General features: G+C 42.4%; 1 protein-coding gene across 1 annotated transcript in view; it reads left to right on the forward strand.

Annotated features, from left to right (window-relative positions):
- Positions 1-12,183, forward strand: part of insra (insulin receptor a) — a 56,245-nt gene extending 44,062 nt beyond the window's left edge. Inside the window, exons 9-21 of the mRNA XM_058648220.1 lie at positions 1,491-1,658; positions 2,367-2,565; positions 2,661-2,947; positions 3,695-3,834; positions 4,298-4,457; positions 5,314-5,413; positions 5,517-5,584; positions 6,304-6,533; positions 6,711-6,821; positions 7,967-8,126; positions 9,004-9,133; positions 9,457-9,591; positions 10,561-12,183. Of these exons, the coding sequence (XP_058504203.1) occupies positions 1,491-1,658; positions 2,367-2,565; positions 2,661-2,947; positions 3,695-3,834; positions 4,298-4,457; positions 5,314-5,413; positions 5,517-5,584; positions 6,304-6,533; positions 6,711-6,821; positions 7,967-8,126; positions 9,004-9,133; positions 9,457-9,591; positions 10,561-10,918 (2,246 nt within the window). The 3' untranslated portion in view covers positions 10,919-12,183. The remainder of the gene's footprint in view (positions 1-1,490; positions 1,659-2,366; positions 2,566-2,660; positions 2,948-3,694; positions 3,835-4,297; positions 4,458-5,313; positions 5,414-5,516; positions 5,585-6,303; positions 6,534-6,710; positions 6,822-7,966; positions 8,127-9,003; positions 9,134-9,456; positions 9,592-10,560) is intronic.
- Positions 12,184-12,808: the final 625 nt, after the last annotated feature.

Here is a 12,808-nt window from a genome sequence, read left to right on the forward strand (position 1 = left end):
GTAACAACGAGAAAGGTCCAATGAAGGCATACTTAAAGTTAAAAGATGAGGTCATCTTCACAGTACAGTAAAAGTACAGAGAAGAACCTGGATGTGAAACTAAGCCTATAAAACCGCAGCTAAATACAAATATAGATCCAAACTAAAGCTATCACAACTTCCTCTCTGGAAACCTTGATTCAAGTCAAACTGAAATACATAACACCAGCTGTGGCACAGAGGAAAGTACCTTCTTTATGTAATATGCATCGTGTGCATTAAGTCTTTAATATAATATTATATATATATATATATATATATACACATATATATATATATATATATATATATATATATATATATACACACATATATATATATATATATATATATATATATACATATATACATATATACACAGGTAAATTCCGGGTAAATAGTGAGGTTCATAGCACTAAATATTAGATTGTGCTTATTACAAATGTATTATGCGGTGAACACAAACATCAAAGTGCTGCAGTTAGCTATGAAATAGGCAGAAGGGACAGACCCAGAGTGGACAGGTACTTACCACAGAGCAACACACAAGTGTGTACTCAGTAAGTGTGACATGAAATGCAAATTGAGCTGAAACAGTGTTACATCTGTGCTATTATTTGATCACTTCCATCAATTGCGAGGCCGTCGTGCATCAAGTTATGTTTTCCTTAGGTGGATACGGCCATTTATAAGCAGCATAAGTGGCTTTCCTGTGAATATCTCTTGCACTTCTTATCCGAACACTGCCAAAGTCAGCACTGCACCCATCGAGTGAATAAGTGACAGGTGTCAGTTTGATGTAATCAGGCTGGGAGAATGTCAATAGCATTACCTTCCATCACTTTAATGACAGTTATGTTTAGTACGATAAAGATCAGCCACACCTTTTTTCCATTGTTGCACATCCCACAATAGTATTTAGTTATCAAACACACACACACACACAGAGCATGATGATATTTCCCCTGAAGCTCGTGAAGCTTTTCCAGTGAAATACAAGTCAGTGACTGAGAAAGGGAGAGAAGCCAAAAGAAGAAGAATGGTGAAGCTGTAGTTTATAACTAATGGAAGACTCCTCGCTCACCCCTCCCTTTCCCAAGAGCATTAGGCAACTACGGTGGCCCGAAAGTTATTGTTCTCCTCCATCTGCTCCAAAATGCTAAATGCCACAAGCACATATGAAAGGCTTATTCTAAAGCTACAAAAACAAAATAGTCTTTATTTTAATGCAATTTTAAAACACATTGTATACTGTAGCTTTAATTTCACTGTACACAGGCTGCGTTTTAGAGCAGTAGTGGTTTTCCTTGGTAAAGTCGTAATGAGATTCCCTTGTGAACCCTGAAAGGGGAAAATATTAAAATTTTATTTTTCAGGTCCGTGATTCATGTTGTCACATTTCATACTTGTGTACTTGCTGTTCTGACGCACAGTAAAAATTCCTCCCTGACTTCCTGTGATGTCTCCCCCAGAACCCTCAGTCCCGCTGGACCCGATTTCCTCGTCCAACTCTTCGTCCCAAATCATCCTCAAGTGGAAACCTCCCAATGACCCCAACGGCAACATCACTCACTACCTGGTCTTCTGCCAGCAGCAGCCTGAAGCCATCGAGCTCTACAAGTTTGACTACTGTCAGAAGGGTGAGACACGGCATTTGTGGTTGTCCTGCTCTCGTGTCTCTGCTCCTGTTTTAGTGGTTTAGTGTTTCTGACTGTGTCTGACAGCGAGAGAGAGAGAGACGTCATTTTATAGCTTTCCATTAGTCGAGCAGCTTTCCGCACTCAAAAACTATTTACTACTTCAGGTTGTTTACTGGACGCTGTGACATTTGTCTGTTCGTCTAATCCAGAACCTAAGGCACAAGCGTATTATGGTTTATGGAGCACGTTTGCACCATATGCATCTAGACCCTGATTCTCAGTATCTGTCAATACCCAGAGACCGTGTCTCAATTCTAATGTTGGTACTGAAGAAACCTGATAGTTGCTAGACTTGAACTCTTGTCCTCAACAGGGATTATATCATTTTCTATTTGGATTCCGTTAAATTTCAGCCTTGAAGATAATCAGGTTCTTACCAACCTGTGTCAACACATTCAGAGAGATGGAAGTCTGCAGGGAGGTCATGTCACGAGTTATTTATCTCCACTAGAGAGAGAGGGTGAGGAGGAGGTGAGGGATGACAGTGACAGACATGCCCCCTCGGGTGTGTGTGTGTACATTGTGTACATATGCACATTTGTGCATATATGTGTTATGTGCCTGTGCTATTTGCAGTTGCTGTCACATTTCTGACTGTTTATTTTCTCTTTTCCTCCCTGGTTGCCTTGTCTGACCCCATTTCGTCAGGGATGAAGTTGCCGTCACGGGTGCCGACGCAGGTGGACAACGAAGAGGAGCAGAAGTGGAACCAGACCGAGGAGCAGGGCCAAGGGTCGCGATGCTGCGCCTGCCCCAAAACTGACAAAGAGCTCAAGAAGGAGAAGGAGGACTCGGAGTACCGCAAAACCTTTGAGAACTACCTGCACAACGAAGTCTTTGAGATAAAGTGAGACCTTCAGAGAAAACATGAAGAGAACAGTCTGTTGTCCTTAAAGCTCCTGTAAAGCATGCCTTGTTGTTGTTGTTGTTGTTTTTATCTAGACGCTCCAGACAGCGTCGCGCTGTGGTGGGAATCGCCAACAGAACACTCCCCTTCCCCGCCACCACCCCCAGCCTTCCCGAGGGCACGCGCCTCCCTGAGGATGAGGGTGAGGAGACCTTTGAGAGCACCAAGAGGGTGATCAGCGTCCCCGCCAAAGAGTCCACTGTCATCTCTAACCTGCGGCACTTCACCAGCTACCAGATCGAGGTCCACGCCTGCAACCACCTGACTGACCCGGCCCGCTGCAGCATGGCAGCTTATGTCAGCGCCCGCACCATGCCTGAAGGTAAAGACACAGTGTTAGCGCTGATGATTGCTGTGGAGCAAAAAGCATGTTCCCATGTCTTGATTATTTATATGTTTTATTGTGTGTGTTTTTTTTGTATTTTGTTGCTGCATGGCCAACAATAACCCCTTAGTAGTATGCTAACTAACACGCTCCAGCCTTAGCAGCCAGACAGTGAGTCACCGCAGCATCTCGTCTAAACTGGAGGAGGAGTGCTCCTGATAAGAGTTTATATTAAAAAAACACAATGATGGCTATAGCTTTTGGCAAGCGACGCTCACCCAGTTTACACCCAATAACCCAGAATAACCTGAAAATCCCAATCCGGCAACATTTATATATAATATTATAGGCTGTTTTACAGCAGATATTTTGACAGAGTGTGTGTTCAGCTGATGTCAGTCAGGGCAGTGTGACTGTGAGCCAGCAGACACTATAAAAGTCAGCCATCATTCATTTCATTTCATTATCTGCACCTGTGCTTTTCTCACTGTGACCTGTAAATCTCACTGAAGGAAATAATAAATACAGTGGGACATTTATTGCTGGTCTTATGTTCCTTTCTTATCTAGGTTCATTTGCATTTTTGTCCCACTTTCAGCGTCGAGACAGAGGCAGCTAAGTTCCTGTTGCGGCCCCATGACGTGGTGTCATGTCATAGCCATTAATCCAAGCAGACGCTCATCTTCTGTTTCTCCCCAAACTGAAGAGCAGCAGAGTGTGACCCTGTGACTTTCTCCTCCACAGCCAAAGCCGACGATATCGTGAGCCCAATCAAATACGAGGTGGCGGAGAATACGGTTCATATCACGTGGCAGGAACCTCTAGCTCCTAACGGCATGATCATCCTGTACGAGGTCAACTACAAGAGAATCGGCGACACGGAGGTGAACAAACACGCGCCCGCACGCACATCTGTCATGCCTGTTATTGCTCCAGTTAAAGTAGTGATGTGGGTCTGGGTGCCGGCTTGTGCAGGTAATGAAAGACCAATCAGATGAAATGGTTCAGCCGTGCAGGCATACAGACAAATAACACGGGTCTTTCTAATTACCTGTCTTGTGTTTTCAAATTTTGGCCTAATGGTCTCAGTCGTGTATTTTGTTTGAACTGAATGGAGAAGTAATTTTCCCGTTGCAACGTGTTTTAGTTGCCATGGAGACAGGACTACAAAACAGATGGTTATTTAGTGTCAGGCAACGATAAATAAAACAGATGTTTCCACAGTGGAAACAAGTTTTAACAGGGAGAAGAAAGCATATCTCTTCAACTGAGTCAAAATGTTATTTTTGACATCATATTAAAAAACTTGGGCTATCCTGAAGCAGCTGCTTCCTCCTTCTATTGCAGGAGCAGCATTACTGCGTGTCTCGGAACATGTTCAAAGTGTCCCGAGGCTGCAAGCTGAAAGTGATGCATCCTGGGAACTACACCGTGAGGATCCGAGCCACATCGCTGGCCGGAAATGGATCCTGGACCGAGCCCACCTTTTTCTACGTCCAGGACGCAAGTAAGTCTCGTCTGTCGTGCGGCTCCGTTGATATTCTCGCCGAGGTTTATGCATTGTGAAAAGCTTGAGACGTACTTATCTGGAATGATAATTAGGACTCCACACTGTACAGAGTTGTAAATCTGCCAAAGAATGGTTTTGGTTATTTACATAGCCCAGCAACTGCATAATTAGTCCTACACATTAATCAGCAAACCACACGTTCTGCTCCATAAACTCACCAGCGCCCCGCAGCACGATTTATCAACACGTTTCTCTTTCTAAAGGCGAGCTGGGGACCATAGGTGGAAAAGGGGCTTTAGAATTGATGCACTTTGTTCTCTGTTTTGTGAATAAATGGAGAAATCCATGCACTTTTAACTTTTCACAGACATTTTATTGTCAGATATCGTTACACGATAGATACGTGATTGTCTTGCAATATATTAATTATCACAGAATCGCTGTATCGTGATATTATTGATATCGTATCACGAGATATCCTTGTGATTCCCTTGAAGCCTTCCCTTAGCATCTAAACTCGTGAGGCTAATAACGTTGAATTGAATATGTACTTTCCTTTCAGAGAAAAAAGAAACAACATCATTTGATTTATCTGTAAACTGAAGCTGAGAGCTGGTCAATGTGAAGTTCTTTTATATCTACACTGACCAGCTGCTGTCAAAATAGGAAGAATTGTGTGAACAAGCGGAACATTAACATGAATAAAATCTTTTATTATCCACTTTGAAAAGATGGTGTTCACAGAGCAGCTAATTGGTCCTGGCTGTAATTTAACACGCTTGTTTCATAAGAGGTCATTTATGTTCTTCCTCTAAACTGTCACTCATTGTCTCTGGGCGAATGCTTTGAACAGGCGATCCTCTCTACATTGTGAAGATCGTGATTGCGCCGGTCATCTGCTTTGTCCTGCTGATGTTTGTGACCGCGGTCGGGTTTTTCATGTTCAAGAAGAGGTACGGAGTAAATGTGTTTTTTTCAAAAGCAATTTTTTGTTTTTAAATTATTTCCTGTGTCATTAACCTTTTTTAATAAATGCGCTCCTTGTTTTCCTTTCAGTCAAACTCAAGGACCAAGCGGTCCCATCTACGCCTCTTCAAACCCAGAGTATCTCAGTGCTAATGATGGTAAGAAATGGTTTTAATGATATGATCAATGATGTAGAGGCTGTTTAATAAAAAAAAAACTAATCTGGCTGCTGACCAACTGCACAATTACATTATACTCACCTTAGATCTCTCAGATCCAACATCTTTTATTTATTTGTTGATAATTTAACTTGTATATACATTTTTGATTTTAAAAACATTGACTTAAGGTTTTATGACATAACTACACTATGTAAAAAAAAAAAAGTGCCTTCAATGTTATTATGCCTACTTTATGACTTTCCAATTTTCATCATTTTGACCCTATTTTCCTCTGTTTAGTGTAGATGTAATTTCTCCTGGTATTGTGCCATACAGTAAATAGCAAGAGGAAACATATTAGAAAATAATTAAAATGCATTCATTTTATTTTTTTTATGGTCTGGACCGATTGCAGTTTGTGCGGATGGGACATTTTTGGAACTTAAGGTGTTGAGAGGGTAGTTTTTTTAAGTGACACTACACAAAAAGTCATTTTTGTTCAAATTGTCATTTAAAATGCAAAACAAAATGAATGTTGTTGTTGTTTTTTATGATCAGGTTTGATGTAATGTATATACTGTTTAATAGCAGTTTTTGTAGTGTACATTTTTTAATGGTTGCATGAGGATGAATCTCTTTACTCCTATTAAGCTTTTCTTCTGCATGTAAAGTTTCTTAAATTGAGCTGTAATATTTTCCTCTAAATGTGTCCACAGTGTACGAGGAGGACGAGTGGGAGGTGGCAAGAGACAAGATCGCCATTCTGAGGGAACTGGGTCAGGGCTCCTTCGGCATGGTCTACGAGGGCATCGCAAAGGACATCATAAAGGGCGAGTGCGACACACACGTAGCGGTGAAGACGGTGAACGAGTCCGCCAGCCTGAGGGAGAGAATCGAGTTCTTGAACGAGGCCTCGGTCATGAAGGCCTTCAACTGCCATCATGTGGTGAGGAGAGACATTTTTCTACAGAAGTTTTTGTTGACTTGACCAGAGTATTCAGACTGGCGTGTTTTTATGTGGCGTCTTTATTCTGACGAGGATTTTCATTCTAGCTCATTTGTGTCCATGTCAAACATGCAGTAGCTCATGAAATAGGAATCACCACTCCTGTTTGTCTCACAGGTGCGTCTGCTGGGCGTCGTGTCCAAGGGTCAGCCCACCCTGGTGGTGATGGAGCTGATGACCCACGGAGACCTGAAGAGCTTCCTACGCTCTCTGCGACCTGATGCTGAGGTAATGACACAACAACAACACACGTCCCTGTGTCACTCAGAGAAATATTTAACTGGTGTTTTTACAAGCTACAAGTGGTGTAGTGAGCTTTTTTGTTTCAGTGACATTTGGCATCTCTATGTGTTCATACCACTAGATGTTTTATCTACAGTACAGACAGTTTGTCTTCCTGGTACATGGCAATAGACACAAATGCAGACAGGATGAGCTCAACAATTATCTTGCAGCGCATATGAAGTGAATGTGGTGTGGTGTAATGTGGAAAATTCACCTCAGATGTGACTGCAGCATTACTTCAATTATTTCAAAGTGCTACTGGCTGGTGGCACAAAAGACCAAAACAACCAAACCAAAACATTAGCAAGAGTTTGCAGCCCATAAATACACATTTAAGTTGTGGGGAAAAAAACATAGTGGTCATTCAATGACTTAATACAATCCATTTCTTACATATAGCATCAGAAACCATGTTTACAATAAAGGGCATAAAAGAGGTTTATGTAAATACATAGTCTGTACAGCTTCAGTTTTAGCTGAAGACTCGCCACAACTTTATTCCAACCAAGTTCACATTAACCAGCAGTTTACACCATAATTGTTTGCTCCACGGATGTTTCTGCGGTCAGGTTGTTGCACATTACATATAGAAACTCTATTTGCAATTTGTGGGTTTTTTGTTTTGTTTTGTTTTGTTTTGAACACAAGGGGCTGTCTATTCCTAAAACCTTCCACACCTATACATATAGCTCTCTAAATGCCACAGTTAGCTTTTGTGTACAGATGCAGACAATAATGTTCTGTTCAAGTGTCACCTTGCGGAGTGTGTAAATATGCAAATGGTACATGACCTGGAATCGGAGCAGGATTGAGCTGCTGTATGTTGACAGGAGGCTTGCGCAATCAGCACTAAAGTCAAATAAAAACATGGCTGCAGCCCTGCACTGGCCTCTTTAGAGCTTAACTCAACCGGTGTTATTACTAAGCTCTGCATGTAAATCCATTTTTTTTTTTCGAAGTATCAAAACATGATTTCAAGACCAGCTTTGAATCCGGAAGTTGTTGACACGGAAAGAAAATGGTGTTTCTCTGTCCGTGTCTCTGTGGTAACGCATGATAAATTTAAAGTTCCTCCTTGTTTCCCTCAGAACAACCCCGGCCGTCCACCGCCCACTCTGAAGGAGATGATCCAAATGGCTGCTGAGATTGCAGACGGCATGGCTTACCTTAACGCCAAGAAATTTGTCCACAGGGACCTGGCAGCCAGGAACTGCATGGTAGCTCACGATCTCGCCGTCAAAATAGGAGGTATGTTTTCACCGACTCTTGTTTGGCCTAAGCCGCGACTTGGAGACTTGGTTGTGTTTCCAATCCCACTGGAGCAGTGAACAGTTTACATTGCTACTGCACAGAGAACCTTTTCTCTATCACCCAATTGGAACACATCCAATAAATAACATATTTTCCAGCTTCTACAGGTTAGAAAGTATTTACTGTGTGGCCTACGGTGACACGCGAACAGTAGCACTAACCTGTTTCTCTTACACCTGTGTGTGAGAGGAGCTCTGATTAATGTTACGAGTGAAACTAGGGCCACCACTAACTAGTTCATGTTGACAAACATCTGCTGTGAAAAAGCTCTATTAAGAGACGTGCTTTTATACGGGGCGACGGTTGCTCAGTGGTAGAGCAACTGGTAAAAAGAGGGAAAAAAAATAGGATTAACATGTTCCCATCTCTTAGTGTTGATTAGTAGCCTAGCGACAGCATTTTGCAAGTGCACTACGATGATCCAGATGTGAAGAAATAAAAGCATGAATCACTTTTCCAAGGCCAACGGTCGAGGGAAAGCATTTTGTTTTAGAGATAAGCCTGAGTTGAGCAAAACAGGATTGCAGGAACGTTGGGCGCTTGATTGTCAAACAAGAAATGAAAGTCAAATATGATGCCCACATTTCTGGCAGTGTTCCGTAAACAGTGGAGAGATGCATTAAAATGGTTGTTGGAGAATCTGTGCTATTCTGCATTTAATTTCTGCGAGTAATTGTCATTTTAAGTCTGGATAAAACCTGACACTGAAAACTGGGAAAAAGTGGGGTTGATATATATATGTTTACAGTTTTAAACATTAAAATACGACAAAATCTTATTATTCATCTTTAAATTTCACCTCTTTCCTTCCCAGACTTTGGTATGACCAGAGACATCTACGAGACCGACTACTACCGTAAAGGAGGGAAGGGTCTCCTGCCCGTCAGGTGGATGGCACCAGAGTCTCTGAAGGACGGAGTCTTCACTGCACATTCAGACTGCTGGTCGGTATCATCTCTGTGTCCCTGCAATCAAATGTTAAATCAGTTTATGTCGAGCAGAATCATACATTTTAACATATAGATTTAGTCTTTTTACCTTCATGACAAACCTGTAAACACTAAATGAGGGATTGAAACGGTTTATAATCCAACATTGTTTACCAGCATCGCAGCGGCTGCTCCTGCTGTTGCCTGTTCCCCTCGTCATCAGCCTGCTCTCTGCCTCAAGTGTTTACAGACACATCGACTCTGTCAGGTGTCTAATGGGCTCGTCTTCATTCTGTCCGTGTCGTTGTTGTTTTCTCTCTCTTCGTCCTGTTGTCCAGGTCGTTTGGGGTTGTGCTGTGGGAGATCAGCACGCTGGCGGAGCAGCCTTACCAGGGCCTGTCCAACGAGCAGGTCCTCAAGTTCGTCATGGACGGCAACTACCTGGACCGACCGGACAACTGCGCCGACAGATTGTGAGCACAAGAAGCGAGAATTCTAACCTCTTCATTATTTGTTACAGGCTGACTCAAAACCACACATGTACCTCAGAAGGTCTTAGGCCTTGTTCAGACTGCCAGGACAAAATTCTTTGCATATCCATCTTTTGACCAGATTGATTTTCAAAAGTCTGGAAACGTTGCATCATTCTTTGTTGGAGTCAAACCATTGAGCTCCAAATGAGTTCACATGAGCTCCACACAACTGTCTCTCAGTCGTTCCCTAGCTGCACACAGAGGTACTGCACATTTTATGTCATGAATGAGCAGGCAAGGCAGAAGAAGCACACTGTGTGAGTAAAGCAAGACAGAATTATACAGTTGGAACATGGCTGAAAACAGCAACTCGTCATAGACATACAGTAGGCGTTCACAATCACAAGCTTTCCCAGTTGGCTGACTGTTGATCCTTTTGTAAGAGGCATCAGGAGAGACAAAAGTAAGTCAGACGCCACACTGTTGGGATTATTTCTCAGATGTTCACAGGTGGAAGTAGAGGTTTGGCGCTGGAGGTTTAATGTCACACACAAAGCCAAAAGTCGCCTCAGCTTTTTTCATGTGCGACAAATGAATGACCAGTCATGAAAAAAGTATTGTTTAGGAAACTGTGTCAAAGTACATGTGTCGACAGAAGGTCTTTTTGTAGTTGTAGATGAATATACAATAGGCGCTTCAGTGAATATTGATGGTAGCTGGATGGTTTATGTAGGATTGACTCATCTTAGAGTACATTGCTTGTTTTCACCATAATAAAGGGACATGTGGCTTATTCTTGTGCTTTTAATTGTGTTTGATTGAACAATGGAGTCACATCATTCACCACTTCAGATCAGATCAGATCAGAGCGTTGTTGGATCTCTTGGATCGTTAGGTAGTCTGGAATGATGCCTGTTTTAGTGAGAAACATTTTAACCATGATGCCACTCTCCCTGTGTCTTCTACCAGACACAACCTGATGCAGATGTGTTGGCAGTACAACCCCAAGATGCGCCCCACCTTCCAGGAGATCATCGAGATGCTGCGCGAGGACCTGCACCCTTCCTTCCAGGACGTGTCCTTCTTCTACAGTGAGGAGAACAAGCCGCCTGAGAGCGAGGACTTTGACCTGGACATGGAGAACATGGAGAGCATCCCACTGGACCCGTCCTCCTACTCGCAGAGGGAGCAGTGTTTGGACAGGGACGAGGCCTCCTCCATGGGCCTGAGGGGCAGTTACGAGGAACACCACATCCCGTTCACACACATGAACGGGGGAAAGACCAACGGACGAATACTGGCGCTGCCGCGGTCCAGCCCCTCCTAACATACTGTACACATCCCACACACACAAGAAAAACACATCAATGCTATAGAGTTGAATATATTTTTTGTCTTTCGTTCTCATTTTTATATAGATCACACTTTTACCACACTCTATTCTGAAGCTGCGCAGTGCATATCTCAGGACTTTATTTTTCTCCTCAGACACCACAAACCCACACTACAGTACGTTCACGCACGGACAACAGAAGACACATTTAAGGATGAATCTCCCACCTTTCTTGTTAATGATTGTAGTTTATATACTGTATATATACACATATATATATTGCCAAGTTTGCGCAGGACTGGGCAGATAATGGATTCAACTGTGAAACAAACTCTTGACAACCAAGAAGGCTGCTAAACCCACGGTCCCCCGCCCCCCCCCGCCTGTGTCCAGACTGTGTCCCTGTCCCTCCTCTCACCCAAACAAAAGGGTTAAATCCCAGGTTGCTAGGTCTTGAAAAAAAAAAGAAAAAGTGCCCTTCTATTTTGTCTGTGGCCTACGTCAGTTGTCTTAGAACTGTATGTGAATCTTTGTACATTAGTGGATGACGAACTGAGAATGAAAGACTTTGGGAAGTCCGTGTTGGACGGTCAAAGACAAGTCAGTCCATCATTGAACAAACTCTTATCCACTGGAGAAGCTGGTTGAAGTGGCTTACCTCCTCACACTCTGCAGTATTCCAAAAATGGCTCTCACAGGATAAACACAGGACATTTTTTTTTTTTTATATTTATTTTCCTGTCTTTATTCCACCACCCTCACCCCCGTTTTTTTTTTCTCTCTCTCTTCATTTTTTTTATTTACACATTTACAGCTGAAGGATATTTAAAACTGTTTTCAAATACACGTCGGCGAACGAGTTCCTCAGATTGACCAATAGCTGCTTCGTTGGTATATTTTTAGTGGGTATAGAAGGTTAAATATATATATGTAAGTATATAAAAAAATGATATTGATGTTTTTGTATGTAGCTGATATGTTGTCATTCATGAGGTATTTCTGGTCATAGAATATGTTTTTACATGTTAGTCTCTTGTGTTTATTTTATTTTCTAATCCAGAAAAATCATACTAATTACCTTTTTGTTTTTTTGGGACTCACGATCAACCAACAGCACTCGGTCTTTTTTTTTTTTTTGCTATGTGAGGCGCGGGGAGAAGAAGAAGAAGATGTTGGCATCTTCAGCTTAAATATGTCTGCCCATCATATCGAGATCAAATAAAAATAGTGCTGTAAATAATGCAGCAAAGGTGCATTCAGGAAGTGGCTCTGGCCGTGCTTCTGTTCTCTGTTGATTGTTGAGATTTTTACAGGTTTGGTTTGCATCAAGCTCAGCAGTGGTTCTCAAACTTTTTAGACCCAAGACACCACCTAAGTTCTCAAAGTAACACCATTACAGACTTTTCACTGGAGGCAGATTTAGTCCCAATAATCTCATCATACTCACACACTGATTAAAATGGAGCTTCAAAGGTGACTCTAATTCATCCATTGTTTCTACCGCTTTATCCTCCACAGGAGGGTCACGGGTGGTGCTGTGCCAATCTCAGCTGACATAGGACGATAGGCGGGGTCACACCCTGGGCAGTTTGCCAGTCCATTGCAGGGCCACACAGAGAAAAAAAAACATTCACTCATACGGACAATTTAGAATGTCCCCCCCATACCACCAGAGGAAGATTGCTTACACGTGATGGTTTTAGAACTGTGGGAGAAAGAGCTTTAAAGGTCCACTGAGACAACATTAAGGAGGATTTATTGGCAATAATTAAATATGCTACCCACACTAAAGGTAACTGTCTTGCTCTACAGAGGCCGCCATCATGTGCCGCTACATTTTACAGCAACGTGAGTGGACAAACCAGAAGCTTCCCACACAAACGA

The sequence above is a fragment of the Solea solea genome, chromosome 1 (assembly GCF_958295425.1).
Source record: "Solea solea chromosome 1, fSolSol10.1, whole genome shotgun sequence".
NCBI classification, from domain to species: Eukaryota; Metazoa; Chordata; class Actinopteri; order Pleuronectiformes; family Soleidae; genus Solea; species Solea solea.